This window comes from Myiozetetes cayanensis, unplaced genomic scaffold, assembly GCF_022539395.1.
Source record: "Myiozetetes cayanensis isolate MyiCay16 unplaced genomic scaffold, myiCay2020 scf5-8, whole genome shotgun sequence".
Lineage (NCBI taxonomy): Eukaryota > Metazoa > Chordata > Aves > Passeriformes > Tyrannidae > Myiozetetes > Myiozetetes cayanensis.
The window spans coordinates 43,371,013-43,395,780 of NW_026087742.1; the positions used below are offsets into that span (position 1 = coordinate 43,371,013).

The following is a 24,768-nucleotide window of genomic DNA, read 5'->3' on the forward strand; positions in this document are numbered from 1 at the left end:
CTACGACATAAAACCAGAGTCTTCCTAGACCATTTTTATGAGAAGACTCTCTCTTCAGTCTTGTGATTTTGGATAAGCATCTGCTTACTCTATTGTCTGCTGAAAATAGACACAAAAACAGTTACACTTGATGCACATCCAGTTGCCAAAATCCAGATCAAAATGTCAGACCTATTAAGACCTCACTAGCTGAAGTCTGTTTCCTTGGGAGGCAATGTGTATTGCTTTCCTTCCTATTCCAGCTAAAGAGTGGGAAAGCACTGATGAGGTCAGTTAAATCCCGTTTTCACAGTGAAAATGCTTACTAAAGTCCAGCTGATTATTCTTGTGCCAAATCCCCGGGGACAGCAGCAGCAGTACAAGAGTGTGTGGAATGCTCCTCATTTGGCTCTCAGCAGAACTGTTCAGAAATTTACTGGAGCAGTTTAGGGTTCCCCCCAGTACACCTCTTCTCATTACCATCAGGATCTTCAGGGTGCCATGACAAAGCTGTGGATAAGAGGGGCACACCTTTCAGCCTTCCTCCACAAGCTCACATGAAGCCACGTTCCTCAGGGTGGCAGCAAAAGGCACCCACACCATCACACAGGCCTTCAGAGACCAAGAGTAGCAACATTCACATCTCATACTCCAGCCAGAAATTCTTTAGAGACAGTGGATGCAAGGGGACAGCAGCACGGCTGTGTCCTAAGGGAGGGAGAGTCCAGGACTGAGCTGTGTCTGCACCAGCTGATGCTCTCAGCTCCCTTGGGAGTACTCTGACTGTTTTTCAAGTGACAAAACTGCGGAACATGCATCTAAACACAAAGCATGCAAGATACACTTGTAACAAAAAGTGCTCTTGGTCAAAGGCAAGTGAGTTTTGTTCAGCAATACAGCTTTGTGCGCTTTCTTCCTTAGCTTGTTACAGCAAAGCACAATCTTAGTACTATCCATATTATACACCTGTCAGCTTGCTTTACCCCTGCCAGTCATGAGAGATGATGAACAATCTTGTTTACCATATGGATACCTCATGTAAAGAAGAAATAGCATTGCCTGAGCACAGGAGGGACCAAAAATATGCTTGACAGTACTCACATGAGAGAGAAGCACTCAGTGCTACTGGGCAGAAACTATCCTGACCTACCAGGTCCATAAAAGTACTGCATATAAAATACAGTTTTACAAAACCTTCATACTTATTTTAACACTTCTGGAAGAGTTATTTAGTACTGCCCACATTGCTGCTTTTCAAAATCAAAACTTCTTGGAAACCTGGACCTGGCCTTTTCACAGGACTGTACAACGTTTAGACTAAATCGCCTTTAGTACATGGTACAATTTCAGTACAAAATTGGGTTGCACTTTTGTGTGCCTTAATTGTGAACTTTCCTACAAGGGACAAATCAGCAAATTTCAAACACGGTGGATACCCCATATTATCCCCAGTAAGGACACATTTTCCCTTCATGCATTTACAAGTAACAGCCTCATGACATTTCAGCTAGATGGATAGATCAAAGTTAGTGAGTCAGCACTGGGGAAAAGATGGGAGCCCCTATCAACACCACACCACATGAAATGAATGGGGACTCCTGTGTCAAAGTAAGAGCCAAGGGTGAAACCTGTATTTGGCAGAAGGCAGAAGGCAGTATTTCACCCTTTGCACCTGCTCAAGTGGGTCTTGGTCACGCATGTCTTCTGGATTGTGAACTTCCTTTGAAGCCACTGGGAGTTCGGCACGGAGACGGGTTTCAGCATCCAGTTTTGCAACAGATGCAATTCAGTGAGCACTTCATATAAAGAGGGAAAGGAGCAGTGGAAGTGAGTAAAGGGAGGGAACTAACTGTTCCATTGTGTTAGTATTGTAAAAGACCATCTACACAACCATGGAAATTTAATCTAAAAGAGACAATGCCGTGGTACAAAAAAGTTTATTTAGTCACAATTTTGTAAACATATGAGGTAAATTAACGTTTACATCAACTTGCTTCTTACAGAATTTAATATACAAGGCACTTTGTTGAAGACAGTACTTTTAACTGTTTGCTGGTTTTATTGTTCTACAAGTTCCTGACAGCCCAGAAAACTTGTTATGTTTGTTGTTTAGATTCTGTCATGTAAAAGACAAACATCTGGAAAGCCACAAGAAAGTTCTGAGTAAGCCTTCTTATGCTTTACAACCCATTAACTGTGAGAAACAGCAGTATATTCTCCACCTTAAAATATGCTCACATATCTTGCATAACTCTTCAAGAACTGAAACTTTTAGAACTACGTTGGTATCTACAGCAAACTTAAAAAGCAATCTATAGTTTCTTTTTCATATCAGTATTTTTTGCTTACGCAAATAGTCCCATTACCTTTAATGGTCTTATCTGCAAAAGTTAAAATAACTTGCATGAAATTGTATTTGCAGGTTCAGAACCATATTTTTGCATAGAAAGCAAAACATTTATTTTTTGTAAAATCTTCTACAGTGTAACAGTGCAGTGTTTATCCTCAAGTATTTTGTTTGGAACCTTAAGCCAGGCTGTAAATTTAGCTCTTAAAGGACTTACGTCACAGCTAGTTTTTGTCATTGAACCTCTAAACACACAGGAAGGCTTATGAACAATAACGAACCTTAGTTTATTTGGTAATAATTGAGTTCATGATGAAAAGTATCTTTTTCCATAGTGTGCTCCCTATTTATCCATATATTTCAAATATACAGAGAGATCTGATACTATAGATCAGTGACCAGGTTAAACCGTCTTTAATGGTACTGCCTTATGTCTAAAGAGTTCCAGTGTTACAGTAAGACATTTCTCTCTTAAGTTTAACACATTGGCAGAGTCATTCTTTTACTTATTATACAAATGTAAACTTAGAAAGCAGTTTATTTCATCCAAATGTGCAACCTGAAATCAAAAACTGAATGTAAACTTCAGAAAATCAAAATTACAAAAGCACACTTTTCACAAGAAAAATCAAAGTAGAACATCTGGAATTAAAAAAAAAAACAACCCAGCCTGTTCAAATCCATGATGTTAGTGTCTGTATTAAACAAAAAGACCTGGGGGCTCAATGCTCTGCTTCTGCAGACTGCTGTCACCCACGTGAACTCAGTGGAATACAACAGCTTTGTAGCAGCTGAGGAGGTGGTCCCATGCCTAACCAAAAAAGGACCTAAGTATTGATCTGGTTTTTAAAGCTTGCTTTAATTATTTCGCTGATGCTACACTTACGTATTCATACCAGAAAATAATCTCAAGAGCTGCAAAATGTCAGACATTTAATTAGCTCTAAGTGCCTTGATGAATGACAAATATACTGCAAAAAGTGTAGTACATTATACACCTGGTAACTTGTTCAAAGAGTATTTTTTTTTCAGTTTTCTTTTCCATAGTTCACCTCAGCATATTTTTTAACTTCAAGTAAGAGAGACAACAAGTTTTCCCACAATTATTCTACTCAAAGAGCAAAAATGAGTGGGTTTTTTTTCAGTTTGCTTAATATCAGGCATGATTCTGTTCTGAATTCTGCTTTTGCAATAACTTACCTAGAGGTTTCATCTTAGCTGTACATCTAAGGTCTTTCAGGATTGTGGATTGAACAGCCGTATGACCGGGCTAAATCAAAATATCACTTGCTACCAGTTCCCATGAGACTCTGTAATTAATTGATGTGAAAGACTAAATGACTTGGAAACTAGCAGATAGTTTTTACCAACAGACTCTGTTCTGCAAGTTAGTGAGTGTTTGTACATACTTCCTAGAACCGTGGAATTCTCCACAGTTATACTTGGCTGATAGGATGTTGAATTCAGAGTTCATTCACGAGTAAAGATTAGAGTGCTCAAAATTGGCCACACCAATAAGATTTTTCTTTCAACAAATCTGAACCCAGATGTGATGTGGCAACTAAAAGCAGTTGTAAGCACTAAGGAGGAGTTCTGCCAAAACAGTTACCTGGGCTTAAATGAAGAAACAGTTACTGGACTCCAAATGAAACTGTAGGTAATGAAGAGGCTTGACGCTGCATAGTTACGTGATGGAACTTAAGCTGATCTTAAAAGCGCAACCTGTGAGTTGTAGCTTTGCTTTCTCAGACCAGTACTGCTTGGATGCAGAGGCTGCTCTCTCAGACTTCTCTTAGGGGTTGCAATAGAGTTACATTTCTCCCCCCGAGCTTCACCTAACAGGAAAAATGATCTTTTAGAGCTTTCCAGTAGTTACTCTGACTGAAAATACCATATATTCCACAAAAGCATCTGAACTCTCTGCAGGTCTAACCACACACATTTACTAGAAAAGGTCAGACTAGGTATCAGTTGATTGTAAGTTGAATCTATCTCTGTTACTATTTTTTATATACAATATGGATGTAATCCTGCAGGACACACTCTGTGAGGGTTGTACTAAAGTAAGGACTGCAAGATTCAGAGCCCCATCAAACAACAAGTCAGTTTTGCTCTCAGGCACTGATATAAAAAAGCACATATTCCAGGTGGTCTCGTTTATATAAATACACTCCAGAAAGACTTTGACTTCATTCTTCAGAAGCATAGAAGAAAGGGAAATGTAGCCTATAAATTTTGATGCTCTAAAATACAGAGATGCATATTGCATTATTTCAGCAATATAATTAACTGGCATTTATCAAAACTTACAAAACTGCTACTATAGATGCTAGTAAATCTAAAAATTTGGAGTCTTATATTCTGCCTCTCTATACATCTAGGCAACCTCATCAACTTCAGTCTAAGTTCAGCATAGTTGCATGGGTACAATAGAAAGCAGAATTTAGCTTTTAGCTTTCTTGCAGAAAGGGTTTTTATGGCTTATAACACAGAAAATCCATGAGAGCATGTCTGAAGCTGAACACCTAATAATAAATACCTGTATTGTACTACTGCACATTGACTTTTAACGCAGTGTCTGCCCCCAAGATCATGGGAGCAGAAAGACTTCTCCTCAGCTGGTTCACCACAAGCAGTACAAGGAAGTCATGAGACAACATACCCAAGGGTTGCAGAACAGTGCTTCTGATCATGAGAAGCTTTTTCTGACTACTCAGAAAGCAGTAAAAATGTTTAATCTTGAGCAGTAGGAATATATTTTAGCTGTTGAATAAAATGAACACATTCAGGAAAACATATAACAGCAGAAATAACTGGCAATTGTAACTACTTGCTACAGGGTGACCCTGCTTTGCCTGAGTAAGGACTGCACTGCCAGGCCAAATATTTTGAAGATGCAAAGGGCTATCCCAGTGTGTTCTCCAGTTACAGTACTTTCGATTTGTAGCAGCAACAGGACTGACTTCAAGCTTCAGTTCTTTTGGATTTTGCTTAGAACGGAATATGGGCCTAATTCTGCATTCCTTTTGTACCGAAACTCTCCTGAGCCTTATCAGGCATTCAGAAGTCTGACTAATCTCTTGTTAACAAAGGAATAATGGACAGAGCCCATTGTAAGCAAAGCTGCACCTTAGTAACAAATACCCAGTACTTTCCTTCACCCATTTTTAAGGGAAACACAATTTTCAAAAGCAGGATTTCAATGTTTTTATCTACGGCCCAAAATCTACATTTATTCTGGCTCCCAAAACTTTATGTGAACGTTAGTTTTGCTTGAATAAGGCCTGCAAGATCCATTCCAAATCTTGCTCTTTGTTAAATTCAACGGAAAGCCTTCAAGTGACTTCAGTGGGATCAGAACAGACTCTTCAGCCACTACGTTGCCCAGATATTTTAGCCACCTTTTCTGCAATACAATATTATCTAAATCTGTTTTCACTGACCTGTAAGACATTACAGATTGATGTTAAAGGGTAGGACACAACAGGAAATAATGTTGCTTTGGGAATTTTACCATTAGTAAGTTTCTTTCCTCTTACATTTTCTTGTAAGACCAAAGATCAAACTAAAATTATTAAATACACAGTCAAGTAACTTTAAACTTAGAGATCAAAATTATTCTCAAAATGTTCAAATACTTAAAAATATGCACTCAGGTTTATCTCTAAAAAGCATTTTTCCAACAAACTTAAGCTGATATCTAGTAGTCTAAAATGCAGAGCTGTACTTTATCCTATTGTTTGTCCACAGGCAATGTATGGGGCCACAGTGTATTGAAATCATAATCCTTGCTTTCTGAAGAGAAATTGTTCTGTGTAATAATTTCTGAGGTGTGATTTAAATTCCTGTCCTCCTCTAAGCAATTTCAGAAGTCATCTAGAATTATAATCAAACATGCTCAAACATATTTGAGGGCTTTTAAAAATGGTGTAATCATGGTCAGCAAACACTGAATAGAAGGTCAAACTGAACACTTCCTAACAGGTCAAGAGTAAAAAAAAAAAAATTATGGAAAGAAGAACCTCAAAAATCTATTACAGGGGTTACCTAAACTCTGCCTGGCCGAGGACCACATTGGTGATTTGCAATGAGCACAAAGGCTTCTTTAAGTCATGTTATATGGAACAAACTGAGTCACCTTTAATACGGCAAGTTGGTCTGTAGAGATGACAGGCTCCAACAGACGATTTGCCACCCTGATGTCCAACATAGGGCTATGTAAGATTCAAAAAGAAGAAAGTGATTCATCACATCTGCTCATGTAGAGCTTGTGTGAAAAAGGGTAGAAGTGAAGTCATGGGCAAGAGGGAGATGACAGCCAGGCACATGGGCACTAGGGATATTAACATTTTTCCCAGATGAAAGTCAGCCTCGAGGCACATGGCCAGCTACCATCACCACCTGCTATCCGTGCAGGCCTCTTCTATGGCTGCCCTTGGGAGATCTGCCATGGACATGAAGGAAAGTGGGACCGGTCCCCTGGCCCGCGGGCTGCGCTTTGGTCACCCCTGACCTATTAGAAAATGTTGATATTTTTCCCCACTACAACTCACAGAGTGCAAGAACAGCAAGCGTCTAAGTTTGAAGCCCAGGCCTTCTCACCCACGCCAGGCCTGGCCTCCCCGGACAGCTCCCCTGCCCACTCCGCCTTCCACCACCTGCCCCCACACGCAGGGGCGGCCGCCTTACACGGCCAGGTCGTCTGACCGGGCTCTGCAGCTGCTCGACTTACTGGCCCTGCTCAAGCGCCGCGTGTCTACGAACAGGGGTGGCTCGTGCATCTCCACAGTGGTGCAGGCGGCCGGCACGGGCCGTGCCCCTGACAGCTCCTCCTCGCCCTCCACATCCCACTTACTGCCGCTTGCCCCACTCAGGCTGGTGCTGCTGCCGCTGTTGGCTGCAGCAATGGGCAGCACGGCTGGGGGCGGGAGTAGCTGCTCCAGTGGCTCTTCTTGCTCGGGAAGGTGATGCCGGACACTGCTCGGGGTAGAGGAGCCTGCTGAGCTGGAGGAAACCTTCCCCTGCTGCTCCGCTGCCATGTTGGCCCAGTTCTGCTCGGATGTCAGGGCACGGCTGCTGCTGTTGAAGTAGCTGATGACGGCTGGGGTGGGTGTGGAAATGGGGGTTGGGATGGTGACAGGAGTGGAGATGGGCGTGGGAGTCACAGCACAGTGTCTCTCCTCGGGAACCGGTGGAGCAACAGGGTAGCTTGCCATGGAGGTTGTGTTGGAGGGGGGCCGTGGTCTAGGAGCTGCTGTAGCATAGTATGATGCCATGGTGACTGGGGCCAGCAGTGGTGTGACAGCACGGGTGTCAGGCAGAACAGGGGGTGGCGTGGCAGTTGTTACCACCACGGGTGGTGCTGGTGGTGGCAGGGAAACGGGTTTGGACTCCCCTGTTACCATAACTGGTGTCATTGTTGCAACAGGCATCTCAAGGATGTACTGGCTTGTCATGCCCTGCTTAAGCTTCTTCCACCCCAAGTGATATATCTCAAGCATGTTCAGCAGCAAGGAGACTGAGGCCACCACCAACATGAAGATTATGAAGATGGTCTTCTCAGTGGGCCTTGAGATGAAGCAGTCGACAGTGTGTGGACAAGGTGAGCGGCTGCACTGGTAGACTGGTTTTAGCTCAAAGCCATACAGGAAATACTGGCCCACAATGAAGCCCACCTCGAACAGGGTCTTGAATATGATGTTGAAGACATAGGTACGGAGCAAGGCACCCCCCATACGGATTCTACCACGTTCATCACGGATTGGGAGCTTCTCCTTCCCCCTTTTGCCTACAGGATCCTTGATGTTATTGCTGCCCCCTCCGCCACCACTGCCAGATGCTGCTGCTGCTACTGCGTAGTTTCCATCTTTGCTGCTTCCTTTCTTTTTCATCTCTTCTTTCTCTTTCCTCTTCTCCTCCATGCGTACAATGTGCAGGACATGGCCCAGGTAAATGAGGGTTGGAGTGGAGACAAAAATGATCTGCAGGACCCAGAAGCGGATGTGAGAAATGGGGAAGGCTTTGTCATAGCAAACATTTTCACAACCAGGTTGCTGAGTGTTGCATGTAAAGTCCGACTGCTCGTCTCCCCAGACCTCCTCAGCAGCAGCCCCCAGCACCAGTATCCTGAAGATAAACAGTACTGTCAGCCAAACCTTGCCAATAACCGTGGAGTGTTCCTGCGCATTCTCTAACAGTCTCCCCAGAAAGCTCCAGTCACCCATTGTTTCAGATTTCTAACCTACAATAAGAACATCACAGCAATTAGAGCAATGTTAAAAAAATAATAATTACACAATGCTGGGGCAGAACAGACTGATCCTTGACAAATGATACTTCTCAAGTGCACTTGTTTTTGCAGAATATTGCAGATGTGCGTTAAGAACTGGATAACCCTGTGACCATGCAACCACGAGCTTTGATGAGCACAGAAGTGAGATGTTTAGTGCTTCCACATAGCCCATAGAGGTTTAAGTGCCCACGCACAACAGACAAGAAGGATTTGTAAGTTAGAATTTCTACTAGATTTAAATATTTTTAAATTTAGATTTAAACATTTTTAAAAATATTATTTCTCTGTTTCCTCTATCTGAGATGGCTCTAAGTGCTCCTGCCTATATTTAGAAAAGAACAGATTGAAATCAGTTCAATTATAGTAATCCTACTATTCATGTAACTGCCCTTGTATCAGAGTGGGATACAAAAATTGCCTAATTCTAATGATTTTACTGTTATCAGAACTTATATACTCCAGCATTCAGGAAGTTAGAAATGTCCGAAGTCTCTGCTATTTTCAAACTGTACAAACACAGAAAAATAATTACTCAAAACCTATGGAACTTGCAGTTTAATTTTGGAATGTGTACAACTCAACAAGCATGTTCTCAAAGCCTAATCATGTTTGAATTGTTTATTTCTAAAAAAAAAAAAAAACACAAAAAACAAACAGAATTACTTTAATAACTTGAAATATTGGGAAGAATGAGAAATTTTGAGAGGAATTATGAAAAGGTTTCTATGCCATTTTCCCCACTGTCCTGTCAGTTATTGTTACTGAACCATACCTACTGCAACATCATTTAAAAAACCAAACAAATAAAAAAACCAAACCAAACCAAAAACAAAACAAAACAAAAAGCCAACAAACTCAAGGTCACTTTAACAACTGTATACAGAGATTTTCTTGGAAAAAAATAAAATTACATCCCATGACCTTACTTCAGTGAAAAACAACAGCATATATTCTCAGCAATTTCCACCAATTCATGTATGATGGGCCTCCCATGTCCAATTCTAGGCAGAGACACAATTCCTGATTTGGAAAAACACTATCAGAAAAGTGATTATCCTGCTGTTTAAAAACCTCAGAATATTTTATAACTGAATTACTATTTTTATACTTATACTTCTTATCCAAACACGCAGGTGTCTTACAATTCCCAAGAAAAAAAAGGCAGTCATCATTATAGCTAGGAATTTACCACTATTCTCATCATTACATTTAGTGTGATTTCCAGCAATTATGTCACTGGTTTTCCAGAAGAAGCATTTCCAAAGTCTGTATGGAACCTCTTTCAGGCTTTTAGTTAGGGCAGTTAAAGAAATAAAAGTTATTTGAGGTACTTTTTTATAACTTGATTTTACTACAAGGCAATGAAATAACTGTAAATGCAGGCTAGTTTGCTTTCATACAAAAAGTAACAAAACAACTATTAGTATTTTGCATTTTTGCAAATCCTGGAATATGAATTTTTTTTTATCCCACAAAGTTAACTCAGCAAAAACTCCCCCTAAGAAATACATCTTTCATATTCTGCAAAAACACATCCTCTTTAGTATCAGTGAATTCTTTTTCCAGCATAATATGCAACATTTCCAGCAAATGATGATGTTAACAACAAAACACCAATTCTGTGTACTAATGTCCCTGAACCTCAAACTTTTTTTTAATAATTTTTTAATATATTGAGATTCTTTTTGAAGAATGTATTTTTTCTCCTCCTAAAATAGTAGCCCAAACCCAAGTACATTTTGTCATAATATTTTCATAATCTTAATATGCTTATATGATTTAAAAATTTAATCCTCAATCTTAACGTTATACAGTTTACAATATTTTGGATGGTTAAGGAATTTTAATCTTGAGAAGTATCAATTTTTAAGGGAATAATGAATTTTTTGTTGTTGTTGTTTTTACTCAAAACCATTTGAAGATATATCCAGTTTAATTTCAACTTTGAACAGACTTAAACCGATGTTTGGGAATGTTCTCATTTTGAGTGGGAAAATGCAGGAACAGCAAAATGAATAATGTGATATTTGATGGATTAAAGAAGTTTAGCATAAACCTAATCTCATTATTTCCTTTCTCTGCTATTCTTTGCCTCTCAGATCAATACTATCTACCCCACTCTTTATTTTCTATCCAGATCAAACCAAATAGGCAGCTCAGATAATAAGTGGTCAAAGTTACAGTTTGTTCTTTTGTTGCTAATACTTGTAGTAGAAAGTTTATCAACCAGCAAAACGTTAGCCCATTAAATTTTCTTGAATTCATTACTACATCCTATTTTCAGCATGGCTGCAATTACCCCTGTGTCCATTGGCACAAAGCCTACACACTGTTTTATATAAAGACAGATATTACCTTCTGTTGCTCAAAAAAAATGCAGTTGCCCTCACGAAAAATTATAACGCCTGCACTGTAAGGTAAACACAGGTATCAATTTTTTCCCCTTATAGGTACACTGAAGTGCATTTCTTACTGAGATCCATAGGTAATGATGACTACAATGAAAGTAGGATTTTTTGTGCTTTCCTGAAGATTTATCTAGTGATTAGTAGAAGAAGAACAATAACAATTGGTAAAACTTAAAAATGATAAATAATATATCCATCTAATTTAATCATTCTCCATTCAGTAATACTACAGAAGAACTTTTTTTTGTTTCTACTATAGGTCAACAATGCCTAGGCTGAGATAATCAGGACCGAAGACATGACACAAGGCATTTCTCAAAGGATACATATTAAAAAAGCTATTCTAATGCTTATATTAGTTAAAAGATTTATATTTGTGTACCAGAGTGTGCAAACTCATCCTGTACACAAAGAAAAAGTGTCTAAGTTGTGAGCAGATACTTCATGGCATCTTAACTGCACTGAGGTGAAAAACCTCAGTGTTCATCTTGGTATGAACTGCAGCAATTGTTGCCTTCACCAAAAATGCATATTTCCCATAGTACATCCATATGGGAAGGACATAATTTCCAAGTGCAACACAAAGTTACATATTTCCACTAGCTAGAGGGTTCCCAGAAATCCAGGTCCCGTATCTTTCTTCAGTGTCAATACATTCTTCAGTAAGCAATTGTAAAGCCAACATACCTCATCCAAAAATCACACCAAAAATTTAAAGGGATGACTTAATTCAGATAATGATTAAATGACCTCAAATGAAACCACAAGGTCCTCAGAGCTCACAGAATACTTGAGTTTTTCCCAGTAAGTTCAACAATACCTAAATCTAAATTTAACAGCCATAACTCAATATTTTATTTGAGATCAATTCCAAACTTGCTTTTGTAGTATTACATAAACTTCAACTTTACAGTATTACTTTCAGTGCTACTGAAATCCAGAGCTAGGCAACTGTTAAGACCTAATCTTAAATATGGATTGTGAAAGGAGACATTTTTTTCTTTTTGTGTTTGGAAAAAATGCAGATTAAGGAATGAAACATCTTTATCTGAATTTCTTGATGTCCACTAGAGAATGACAGGAAAATCTGTCTCAGAAAGCAATCTAATTCAATTGTTTGAAAAGCAAGGACTTCATGAACCTTGGGATCATTTAATAAGAACTGTGAGTCCTGTATTGTTTGGTTCACTTAGAAAATCATTACTCTGAGACAAATATGGAAAACTGGACAGTTCATAAAAATTGGCATGGCATTTAAGAATCAATGTTGTGGTATTAATTACTAGTTTAGTACATGCACAAATACACTTTGTGTATGGTGTTTGCGTGCATGTAGCAAATAGAACAAGCAAGAGACAGAATAAATTTTAGAAGCTGTGATGCCATATAAATATCTCTGTCTACGGGAGACAAATACTTATAATGTGTCATCTGTAAACTTGTCAGTTATTTTTATTTCTGATGATGTCACCAGATGGGTTCACCACTCTGTATCGAGCGTGTGAAATATGATATTTTAATTATTTATAATTCTACTCACACATATATATGTTTATGTATTTATCTACACATATGCACACATTACACACATAAATAACTACACAGCTGTGTTACATACATGATCAGATTATGAAACCTGATGTATTTATGATTTTATTACACTGGTATATCTAAAAATGTCCCTTAACAATTATTCAGAAACATGACAGATGTCCTTGTCTGAATATGAGTTCTTAAATGCAGTCCACACTTCCTTCAATTTCTTGTGACAGCCTAAAACTATGGGATTTCGACTTTTATCTTTAAAATTATCTAAATGTTATGAAGCAGTATGAGAAAAAAATGCTGCTAAAACAACTTGCAATATTTCATTTGTTTTTACACTAAACAATAAGGCATCTCCTTTACCACCACGTTCTTAACTCTGCTATTTAAATCAGATAAAAGCAGTCATCCTGCAGAAAGTCTGCAGTGTGACCATGTCATTCCAGACAAACTGGCATATATACAGGCACAGAACAAGCTACTATAATTTCCAGTGAAACTTAATGGTATTTGGTCATGCACCTATACATGACATACAATAGTGAGTGTCTCATAAGTCACAATGGAGGTTTCATAGTTCATTTTATAAACTTGTTTAAATGAGAACTTTTTCATCCTCACAGTGTCATACTTTCAGACACATCTATTACCACTCTCATTACATTTTAAACACTTGTTAAAAATTAATTCCTTATTTGATCTTATTATTACCTTAAACTTACTTTACTGCTATGGAGCCTCCTCCTTAAATCCCAGGCAAAACTTCTTTTGACTTCTTCTTGACTTCACTTGACCTCTGAGTGAAAGTTTGGCCTGGGTAAAGGAAAAGTGCGAGGAGTGCAGGGCTGAGCCGGGGAGGAGAGCTACACCCCACCTGTTAAACTCTGTTCCCTGGTATAATAAACCCCTCCTCTGATTCTCTAGTTGCAGGAGACAAACAGGAACAAAAAGTAACCCCTTTTCTCCCCCAGAATACTCAAATGGCATCTTAAGAGCTCTACATCGGAATTAAAAGACAGTGACTTACCAATAAAGCTGAAAGGCGTGGAGGGTGTGGAGCTACCAGGGGACTGCGGAATAGCCGTTGAGCATGAGGGCAACAGTCCTACATCCCGAGTGAGTGAAGCATGAATGAGACAGATCTGTCAGGTGCCCACATACGATCAGCCACACAGGTCTAAAAACTGCACAGTAAGGAGTGTCCCGCCCCCCACCCCAGATATACATCGGAAAGATGAGCCTTTCTGGCATTCAGAGACTCAAGAGCCTTTTACACTGCAGAGAAGCAAGTACTCCAACATTCAAGCATCCATGTGAGGGGACTTAAGGCAAGTAAAAGTAACTGCAAGGGAGATGGTGCTGTAAACCCCATTCAAATTTCTTTAAAGTACACTTTTGTACTATGGCAATCATTTAATTTTTTTTCTAGTTTAAGACTAAAGTGTTCCAGTAGAATTCTCTCATTTCCCTTTAAATTTCTCTTAAAGGGAAGCTCTAATAGCTCTGGTTACTCAGTTCAATTCATTCTTCACATCTATGTCATTCTTCATATCTATGTATCTATGTCTTAAAGGCCTAACACACTAAGGATTCCTAATAACATCTTAGGCTTATATGATTTCTTCAGTGACTCAGCAACGAACCCAAATACTCTAATACTCTTTTTACCTACAGGAAAAAAAGAACAGACACAAATTAAACAACTTTTTTTTTTTTTGTTATAACACTGGAAAAGTCTTACTTAAGAGTTATATTTAAGCTATAAATACCTTCTAAAGAATATTTATTCATCTCAATACTTCACATCACTCATGAGTCCTAAGTGAACAAGTGAGTAACCAGCATGTTTGGATAACTCTCAGATAGAAGATGTGACTGGAAGAGTGATGTAAAAGCCTGGTTAATGCAGGGAGGCCAGCCAGCTGTTTTTCCCACCATCAGTAGAAAGTGTTTGTATGGGTCAGATAACTCAGAGCTCACTTTAAGGAACCCCAGAACCATGTGGGGAGTACACTCCTGAACTCCATCATTCCGTGTAGCACCACTTACAAGAGCTTAAAGCAATTCTGGCTCTGCTTTATAGTTAGGATTTAACTTTACTCCAAGTACAAAACTGACTTGGAATGCACATCAATGTTCGAATGTGAGTGGCAACCCTTAAGGAAGAAATTACATGCCCCTACACGGGCACCCTTTGGCGGGCAACGGCCCCAACAATCCCGCGTGTATTTGGCGTTCTGCTTTCCACTGCATCTCCTTAGGTATTTGGTTAGGTTTGGACACTTCTGCCTGCCTCACCAGGCAGTTCCCGCCCCATGTGCGAGCTGCCGCTGCCTGCAGACGGTTCCCTCGGTGGGGCACCAACGGAAGGACGCTCGCACCGGGATCCCTCAAGGAGGAATCCAAAGCAGTGACTCCCCTTCCCTCATTCGTCCTCAGCGGGATGAGCGGGCTCGGCCCCGCCCTGCCCTTCCCTGGCGCCCAGCCCACGGCCGGGGGGCCCGGCGAGCGGGCAGAGCCCCCAGGCAGCTCCCGCCTCCAGCGCAGGCTCGCAGTGCGCCGGTGGCCGCGGCCCCGCCAGCCGAGCCCCTCTCGGGAGCGGCGGCTCCGCACAGGGGGCCGAGCGGCGCAGACCAGGGTCGCTCTACTTACGGTAGCTTCGCGGGGAGGAGCGCTGTCTTAAGCGCCAAAAGCTCAGCTCCTTCGGAAGAGTCCAGGCAGCGATGGCGCATAACTCGCTTAACCGGGGGGAAGAGGCGCCCCCAAACTTTGCTCGGACTATGGAGAAAGCGGAGGGGGTGGTGGTGGGGGCTGGGTGCAGGGGCGGGGCGGGAGGTGCCCGGAAGGCCGGTGCCCACCTCCCTCCGTGCTGCTGCCCGGGCTGGCAGCGCGCCCCTCGGGCGGGCGGGAGCGCGGCCGCGACGGCTGCCCTCTGACGGGCTGCCCCTCTGACGGGCTGCCTCTCTGACGGGCTGCCCCTCTGACGGGCTGCCCCACAGGCACTGGGCACCCGGCCCTCCCCTCCTCCCTCCCTCCCGTCCCGCCGCGGGCACAGCAGCCGGCTTCACACGGGCCGCGCCGGCAGCCCCTCTCTCCTCACCCGCGAGGCTCCGGGCGGAGCGGCCGGGGTGTTCGCCCTTCTCTCCCTGGATTCTAAAACGTTTGTCACTGTGCAGATGATCCATCCCACCCCCGCGGGATTTCCTGGGAAATAAAACAGTTTATTCCTCCCGGAGGATAAAAGCGTGAGAAACCCCTCCCCGCTGGGCCGTCCGTCCGCCCGCCCCGCCGCGCTGCGGCCGAGGCAGCGCAGAGGGAGCCGGTTCCCGCACGCCCCCCGCCGCCCGCTCCCATTCCCGCCCCGGAGCGGCGTCCCGGGACACGGCTGCGGCACCGGTGTCAGAGGGCGCCTCGCCCCGGCGGCCGAAGGTGCGGCCCTCCGTCAGGTGTTAAGAGAGACCTGAGAGCAAAAGTGGAAAACAAACGAACAAACAAAAAACCCCAAACAAACAAACAAAACAACAACAAAAACAACCTAAATGACAAAAGATTCTTCACAAAAAGAAGGTGGGTCTTTTTTTTTCGTGAGGAGGCAAACCTCGCTGCTACCACCTGCGTCTCCTGCACGAAGAACCCAAAAAGTTGGTAGCGCCTTTTTTTTTTTTCCTTTACCCCAGACCCTGCTCACTGAGGATTAGCTGTCAAACTGTCTGCGTGTAGACCTTTTGGGGGGAAAAAAAAAAAAAAAAATCAGTTGCCACTATTTCCAAAATGATGATTTAAAGGTGTCTCTTGATATTGTCAGCGTCAGGGCTCAAAAATACTATCACCTACATTTTGGTTAGGTTTTTGCGTGTTCTTTAGTGTTGCCCATGTTCTGGGCAGCATCAAAAGCAGCGTGGGAGATGATTCTGCTCAAAGCAGGTCGAGGAAGGTGATTCTCTGCCTCTGTTCCGCTCTCATGAGACTCCACCTGGAGTGCTGCATCCAGCTCTGGGGCCACCAACATAAGAAGGACATGGACCTGTTGGAGCGAGTCCAGAAGAGGCAGCAAAGACGATCAGAGGGCTGGAGCACCTCTCCTATGAAGACAGGCTGAGAGAGTTGCAGGGCTGTTCCTGGAGAGGAGAAGGCTCTAAGGAGACTGTACAGCAGCCTTCCAGTTCCTAAAAGGGGCCTACGAGAAAGCCAGAGAGGGACTTTTTATTAAAAGCATATAGTGACTGGACAAGGGGAATGACTCTAAATGGAAAGAGGTAGGTTTAGATCAGATATTAGGAAGAAATTCTTTACAGTGAGTATAGTGAGACACTGGAACAGGTTGCCCAGAGAAGCTATGGATACCCCATTCCTAGCAGTGTTCAACGCTGGGTTGGATGGAGCTTTGAGCAACCTGTTCTAGTGGAAGGTATCTCTGCCCTTATCAGGGCAGGTTGGAAGTAGATCTTTGAGGTCTCTTCCAACCCAAACCATCCTATGATTCTAAGAAAGACAGAACAACTTGATTCTATGATAGGCAGAATGACTTAAACTAGCACAACTCAACAACTCTTCAGCAATAAGGTATGAGTTTCTGTTGATAGCTACTCTACAGCAAAGGAGTTGAAAACTTAACCACAGCTGAAAACTTAACCATGGCTCACTGTTGCTCTATTTAGTAAAAATACCATCCACAAAAAAATTTGACAGACTTTGAGGAGCTATGTGTAACAGAGGACTGTTGAGAAACTGAATCAGACCATCCCTATGTTCTTGTATCCTTGCAATGCTTGATTGCTCCCTATGAATCTTGCAGCTGAAAACACTAAGGAGGAAGAACACTAAGGAGGAAGATCTCTGTGGACCTAAGCACAAGGACAAATGACTATTCTGAGCTGGGTGATACAGCTGAAGCACAGTGCTGTCATGACTGTAAGTGTAGTAGTACTGCAGTATTGATCCTGAAGCAGTGGGGCATGAGAGGCTGTGTTGGGGTACAGGATAAAATCCCATCAGCCCCAGTAATTCCTAATATTATAACTTTCTTCATGCAGTGAAGTCTCTCAGCTCACAAAGTCAGCTGAAGGGCAAGAAGTTTATCTTAGGGAGAGGTAGACAGATCTCTTGTTTTCAATCATCTGTCCAAAATGTTTAATAGCGTGAAGGACTGGGTGTTTCTCTGATGGCTTTTTCTGTTTCTGGAAGTTTCAAGTGGTATTTCTCACCGTCTGTACAAACTGGCCTTGATACTTGGTTTTTTAAGAAAAATATTCTTACTCAGGAGAGCAATGAGGTTCTAGAGCACCCTTTCAGTACTGCCACAGGAAGTTTTTATGATAGAAATCATTACATTTCAAATGGGGAGAATCTGATGCAATGCCTGCTTACCATGGGACTACACCCAGTAGCTAACAATTTCCTTTCTAAGAATTCTCTTCTGGCATCATATAAGAAGAGGTTTGGTCTGTCAACAAAACCCTCTGGATCATTTGTAAAATAAGATAAGCAAGGATGCAAAATGCATGGGGAAAATTTGAAGGAAGCAGCTTTAAAAATAAAGAACAAATTATGTGCTAGTGAAAGGCCAAGCATGGAAGCATGTCAAGGTGGTATGGATGGTTATTTGTTAGTCATATACTAGGAAAGGAGGGTCTATGCTCAGATTTAGTTAATGGTGTTAAACGGTGTCTCTTTATGTGGACTTTCTGACACAAGGATTTCCATGGAAGAGCCATCCTGTTAGCTTCCTCTCTTATTTTCAAACTGCCAGCCCTCATTAAAAAGTTCCTTCCATTGTCATTAACACTAGATAGCAGCATAAAACTTAGGTCACATTTAAATTTTTACATTAAAATGCACACTTAAGAAAATTTTCAGCCTTCCTTTAATTATCACAGAATCATTAGTGTTGGAAGGAACCTCTCAAGACCATCCAGTCCAATCTCCCTGCCAAGGCAGGGTCACCTAGAGCAGGTGACACAGGAATACCTCCAAGTGGGTTTTGAATGTCTCCAGAGAGGGATTAATTATCTTCTTTACTACCACCTCTTGTCTTCCATCCAAGCCTCCACCCAGGTGACAACCCCTGTTTCACATGTAGATAGACATTTAGCAGTATATGATTTGACTGGTGCAGAAACAAAGTGAATTCAAGAAGTGTGGAGACAGAGCAGTCAGGCAGGTATTTTTAAGATTAGGTGAATCAGGTTTGCATGGCAAGGTACATGGAAAGTAGATAAGAAATAGACACAAAGCTTTATGAAATGATAAAACGATCTCATAAGTTAAGGAGATCTTGCCCTTAGTCTGAACCTGAGCTGTTGCTCAACAAGAAAAATGGACTTTTTCAGATCAGGATTGATCCAAAACAGTGTTTCCCCCATGCTATTTCTAATTTAAACATCTATATTGAAGTGCAGAAGAGGGTCACTCTTACCATAACTGTGCATCCAAACAGAGTTTAATGGAAAGAGCCCACAGCTGGGGTACATGTCATCAGTTGTAAGCAAGCCACACCAAAGTGACACATGCCACACAGCCAACCTAAAAAAAACCAGTTACAAATGCCTTCAGTTCAGCTTGTTGTGGCACTGTATGGCATGTTAATAAAAAGAATTGTGCTTGACATGCCTCTGTGCTACAGAAGATGGCACTAAAGGTATTTCAGTGTTGGGAACGGGTACTGCTACCTCAGGAGGCACAACTTGAAGCAAGGAGGATTAAAATATTTTCTTCTCTAGCTGCTTCTTACATGGATGAATCGAAATATTTTAAAACTAATTAAATAATAAATAAAATGGCAATAAAAACACTGTAGCTTAATCTGATATTATATACTGATTTTTATCATCTGACTAATTAATGATTAGTGTTCTGTTCTGTTACACGCTACTGCCAAACACATCAGAGAACATAGCATATTAACACGCAAGAACTGGTGACAGGAAGAACTATTATTATTTCTAGTCTGTAGAAAGACTTAATGTGACTTCTAGTTTGTAGGAATGGAACCACAGGAAGACTTAATATCTTATCCTAGGTTATATGGTTCTGAGAATAACACTGAGACTCTAGGCTGGTGTTTAAGCCACCAGAACTGGCTTCCTCTCCAAAGTCCTTTGGGAACTGTGGGAAGTCTCCTAATACAACAACAACAAAAACTGGAATGTTCTAGGATATGTAGCAGTGAGATGCTTTCAGGTCATCTTCATGGAAGCAAGAGCTCCATTTGAGATGTATTAGAGGAAGAACTATAACTGTACAAGCCAGGCATCTCTTATGAGGAAGAATTAAAAAGAAAGACACAGGACATGGAGGATCCTAAGAGGAATTATGCCTGCTATCATACTGGCATGGTGTGATGCTATTTTTTTTCCACACCATGGGCAGAAATATGAAATAAAAATATTGAAATAAGTCATTCCTGCCACAAGCCTGGCAGAAAGCTAACTGAGCTGAAAAAAAAAAAAAAAAAAAAGCAGAGTTCAAATAGTAGTCTACTGAGTTAATGTGTTGAATCAACTCATATAAAAGTTGAGGGAAGATTGTGTTGGAGCAAGGGAGAAGCTGGCCGGTAGGTGAGAAGCAGAGCCAATAGAGAGGAATAGAGAGCAAGGAAGGGTACAGAAGCAAAAAAAGGGAAAAGGCAGTTAAGACTTTGCCTTTCTAGTAGCAGTCACTCAGGAAAACACAGCCAGAGGCTGTGGTTTGAAATTGCGTGTGTGTAGCATCAAACAAACTTCATGTTGCCATTCCTTCCACCCCTTCCACTCACTCCCTGCAGCTCTTCTTGCCCAACACCGTGACCTGCTGCCCCACAGTCACCTCAGTGTGGAAGTTCATGTGGCCTCCCTGTAAGCCAGATCAAGGAATTGACCCAGCTAAAAACCAATCCAGCAAAACAAAACATTTGTTTCTTCATCAGCTAAAACAGTCAGCCAATCCAGTGCTAAGCGCAGCTGTGCAAACAACTGCGCTGTCACAGTAAAGGCCCTGGAGCCAAGGCACAGTGTTGAATGGGGTGGGAGAGAGACACAGACAGGATAAGAAGGGATGACATCAGTGTTAATGCCCTAAACTAGTATTGCTACTGAACGATTCATAGTGCCAAACCACAACCAAGGCTCCTAAACAAGGATGTTCTTTCTCATTGTATTCAGGGTAAGAGCAAATACAGTATGTTTTACCAGGAGTATACCTTGTTGTCATGCATGATGACTTTGTAAAGGCCTCAAATAATGAATAACTTCCACAGAAAGGAACAACAGGTATCTTGCTTTGAAGTAGAAAAAGAAAAAATTAAGTATAGGAACATTATTCTACAAATTTTAAACTGCTGCACAATGTGATGGTCTGCCTTTGAAGTTAAAGAAATCAGTAGCACAAAATGGCATGCTACTGCTGGGAAATATTCTGTGTGCAGACCAGGCTTCAGTGAACTCCACCAGTGTTTGCACATACAGTAAAACAGGCAGCAAAACTGATTGTTGATCTGGGTTTCAGTCTTCCTCCTGCTGGGAAGAATGCCTCTTTTGTGAGACACTAAACCAAGGCATAGGGAGCTTTTTCCTCATTATGCTGAGGAGAAGAAAAATAATTCCATCACCAACTTCATTTATATTAACTGCAATTTCATTTACTCACAATGACACCTCATATGCTTTGTTAGGTGGAACATATTACAGCAGAAGAATGTTTTATTACAATTGCTAAAAGCACAAAAGAACCATGCTGCCAGAGATCACGCCAGATAGACCCTGCACTGGCAAACAGACTTGAATTTTGATTCAACAGCTGAGCTTTGTCTCAGCAAAAGGAACTTGTATAACTGACTCTTTCAGTTGAGATCCTCTTCCTCACACATTTTAGAAGTTCCCCCTGTCCTAGGGCATAGTCCTATACCCAGACTATCCTCAACAAATGCTGGAGTTGCCATTTAACAATCTTCAGTGACGAAGTCTGTCAAACCAACCTTCTTCACAGAGAGATTTTGCAGTCACTAACTTACAACCTGTTGCAACATAAGCCTATTATTTATTGTCTTGCTGTGAGTGAATGTAAAGTGCAACATCGTCCATCTTCTTTGCCACAATCTTCTACATATTTGAAGAATGATGCTGGGTCTTTCCTCGGATTTTTCCTGGCCAATTAATTTCTTTCAGTCTTTCCTCGTGAGTTCTGTGTTTCAGACATTTGATGGCATATTATTCCTGACCCCTAAATTTCTCCAGCTGCTAAATAGGCTTTTGGGAAAGATGGTGCCCCAAAGTAGGCTCTAGATAAAGATTTTCGGGTACTAACAGGAGTGAAAACTTTGATTCAAACACAATTTTTTATAAACCTTTAATGCATACCAGTATGATATTTTTTCTAGTCAACAATGTTACTGTCTCATGTTCCACTGATGTTCAACTACAAACTCCAGCTCATCTTTACAAAACTGTTTTTCCCTTCAGACAGTTTTGCAAGTGCTTGGTGTTTCACAATAGTAGCATTTAGACTTTCCTAACTTCTAAAAATGCTATTGTTAAGCCATTTCTCTCCGTGATAAGGATCTTATTGAATCCTAAGCTTATCTTCCCATCTACCTGCAGCTCCTCCCAGCTGCATAAAGTTTGTCCCACTTAGTGGATCCTGATGCTCTGACAATGAGTCATTAATATCTATTTTACTGCTATACACAAAGGCTTTTATCATGGCACAGGCGGAAATTATGCCTGACAAATCCATGTTGCAATGCCTCATTCCATTTGCTACCAGATAACAGAGAGGGAATGATTTAGTCAGTTTGTTGCTCTGTGTCTGTGCGCACATATGTGTGTATGAACTGTTTTTATTTGTGCTGGACATATTGTGGAAGCTATTTAAACTGTATATTAAGGTCTCAGCCCTCGGAAGGGATGCAATACCTAGGGCAGGGACATGACAAACTGTAAGCAGACATTACACTAATTATGCAACATACAATAGGTTTGAAATTTTACCACATAATAATTATAAAATATTTTTTCTGGCACCTGTTGCAACAATCTTAACAAACAGTGCTTGATTAAATTGTTCTACTTCCTGTGAACATGGCACAGTTGTCACCTTTATCTTTAAATTGGATTTGGGAATAGAGCAGGCAGATGTGAAACAATACTTCGAGTTCGTGGCAGTGATTACACTGGCAGAAAAAGGGAGAAGGTACATGCAATGTTGTGACCAACTCTGACATTGAGTTCCATAGTACTACTGGGGAACCAACTATAGCAAAAGCAAGCTGTGTTCTCAAAGGTGGAGAGTCTGAGATGTGGCTTGTTTCTTCAGTTGAGCCTGCTGATTAAAGCTTAATGCATTTCCAAACCTAGCTTATTAGGACTTTCTTTTGGTGGCTAGGAAAGTTTATATGAAAAGTTTATATAGAAAATACACAGGTCAGAGCTGAGCCAGCTTTACAGAAGAGAAATATATTCTGTAAAAGCTGGGTTGGTCAGATAGGGAAAAAGTATAGGTACCTTCTGAACTATATTGAACATCATTACCATTAGTCTTAGCTCATTAAGCTTCAAGTAGTTACCATTACTTTTGCCACTGTCTACAAATAGGTTCAAATGACTGTGTAGGTAATAAGATTGTGAAAATCCAAATAAAACTGTAATTAACGGTCAGGGTAGTGACTGTCCTGAATATCAGAACAGGTGACCAAAAATATAATGCAATTCTTTTGTGTGTGATTTTCATGCCTAGTAAAACCCATTAGCCTAATTTGCAGGGGAGGGAATTAAATAATTAGGGGGAAAAAACAGATTCATTTTCACCTAGTTTGTAGTAAAATGCTCTTAGCTATTGCTTACTGCTGCAGTACACTTTTCACAAAAAAACCCAGCTTGTAACAGAGTTGCTATTTTGAATTGAACCTCCATGATACAGGAGTGCTCTTCTCTGTAGGGACTTGTCTTTTATATTCTTCCTGTTAGATTACAAAACAACACAGTGCATTGGCTCATGATAACTGTAAACAACTGAAGGATTTTTTTATCTTTGTCTAAGAAAACTTTTAATAAAAGTACTTCTATATCCAGAAGTCATAAATACAGATTTATACTTCTGACTTCCTTTCAAATCCATCTTTCTCCCAAGGTAGTTAGGGTTTTTTCTCTAGATGCATCTATGACTTAATAGTGAAGTTTCCTTCCCCTTCTAACAAATGTTTGTAGTTCTGGTTTCAAGGTTTTGAATGAATGTTTAACCTGATTAATTCAATGGTGGTTTTTTTCTGGTGATTTCAGTCCAAGGCATAATTCCAGCCAGTCCCACTCCTACACTTCCCACTACTGATGCCACATTATTAATGACATTTTATATCCTGGCTTTACTGGACACTGAACAGTGAGGAATCAGCCTCATGAGGAAACAGTGATGACCTCAGATTTGCTGCTTCAGTTTTAACACTCTTGAAATCTTCATTCTGAGGAAAGCCCAGGAACCAAGTACCAAAAATGTAGACACTACTAGTGCATTTCCAGAGAGAACAAACACAATTTTAACACAGAGTTGTATTTTAATCTATAAGAAATCCATTTGTAGAAGGTAGCTATGCAATGTAGCACATGCAGAAATAGGTACAATTCCCATGTTCCTATAAAGTATCTGAATTTTTTCCCCATACAAAGCAGCTATTCAGTCAAATTAAATATACACAGAAAATAAATCTGAGAAACAGTAAATACGTCCTGGTAGAGCTATTATTGCCCGATGCTGCAGTCCTGGTTCAAAGTCCTCTTCTGGCTTCTTCCAGACACTTTCCCAATTCTATCTTTTTACCCTGTGTGATAATCTGGTTGCTAGTTGCAGATAACTTCATCATGTTAGTGTTAATGGTTTTGGTGTGTCTCATTTCAAGTTCCAGCTAAATTCAAAGGCAGGCTGGGAAAACGAACTCTCTCCTCTATAGAACTGGTCAAGTAATTTATCACTGGCCTTTTCCAGCCACAATTCTGCTAGCACAGGGCCGTCTTACACAGCATATTTTATTTCATGTAAAGCACATATGTGACCTTCCACTATGAGCTCACGAAACTTCAGGATTACAAGCAATGTAACCAACTGAAAAACCAACCTGCAGCAGAAGGCTAAAATCCTTTCCCTAGCCCTTGGCTATTAAATATAGTATTGGTGCATACATTTTCTATTGTAGTAAAACAGATTTTCATTAGACATAGCAGGTAATACACAGC

The 24,768-nt window shown here is 41.0% G+C and overlaps 1 protein-coding gene across 5 annotated transcripts; it reads right to left on the reverse strand.

Moving 5' to 3' along the window:
- Positions 1-1,900: 1,900 nt before the first annotated feature.
- GJA3 (gap junction protein alpha 3) lies at positions 1,901-15,764 on the reverse strand. 5 transcript variants are annotated; one of them, XM_050333407.1, is made up of 5 exons: positions 15,672-15,757; positions 15,224-15,349; positions 13,599-13,676; positions 13,294-13,384; positions 1,901-8,452 (listed from the first exon to the last, which is right to left on the reverse strand). In XM_050333407.1, exon 5 carries the CDS (start codon positions 8,245-8,247, stop codon positions 7,012-7,014), a length of 1,236 nt encoding a protein of 411 aa, XP_050189364.1. In that variant the 5' UTR covers positions 8,248-8,452; positions 13,294-13,384; positions 13,599-13,676; positions 15,224-15,349; positions 15,672-15,757; the 3' UTR covers positions 1,901-7,011. The 5 variants fall into 5 exon arrangements, with proteins under 5 accessions (XP_050189364.1, XP_050189358.1, XP_050189359.1 ...); XM_050333401.1 differs by having other exon boundaries at positions 1,901-8,567; XM_050333402.1 differs by having other exon boundaries at positions 1,901-8,567; positions 13,283-13,384.
- Positions 15,765-24,768: the final 9,004 nt, after the last annotated feature.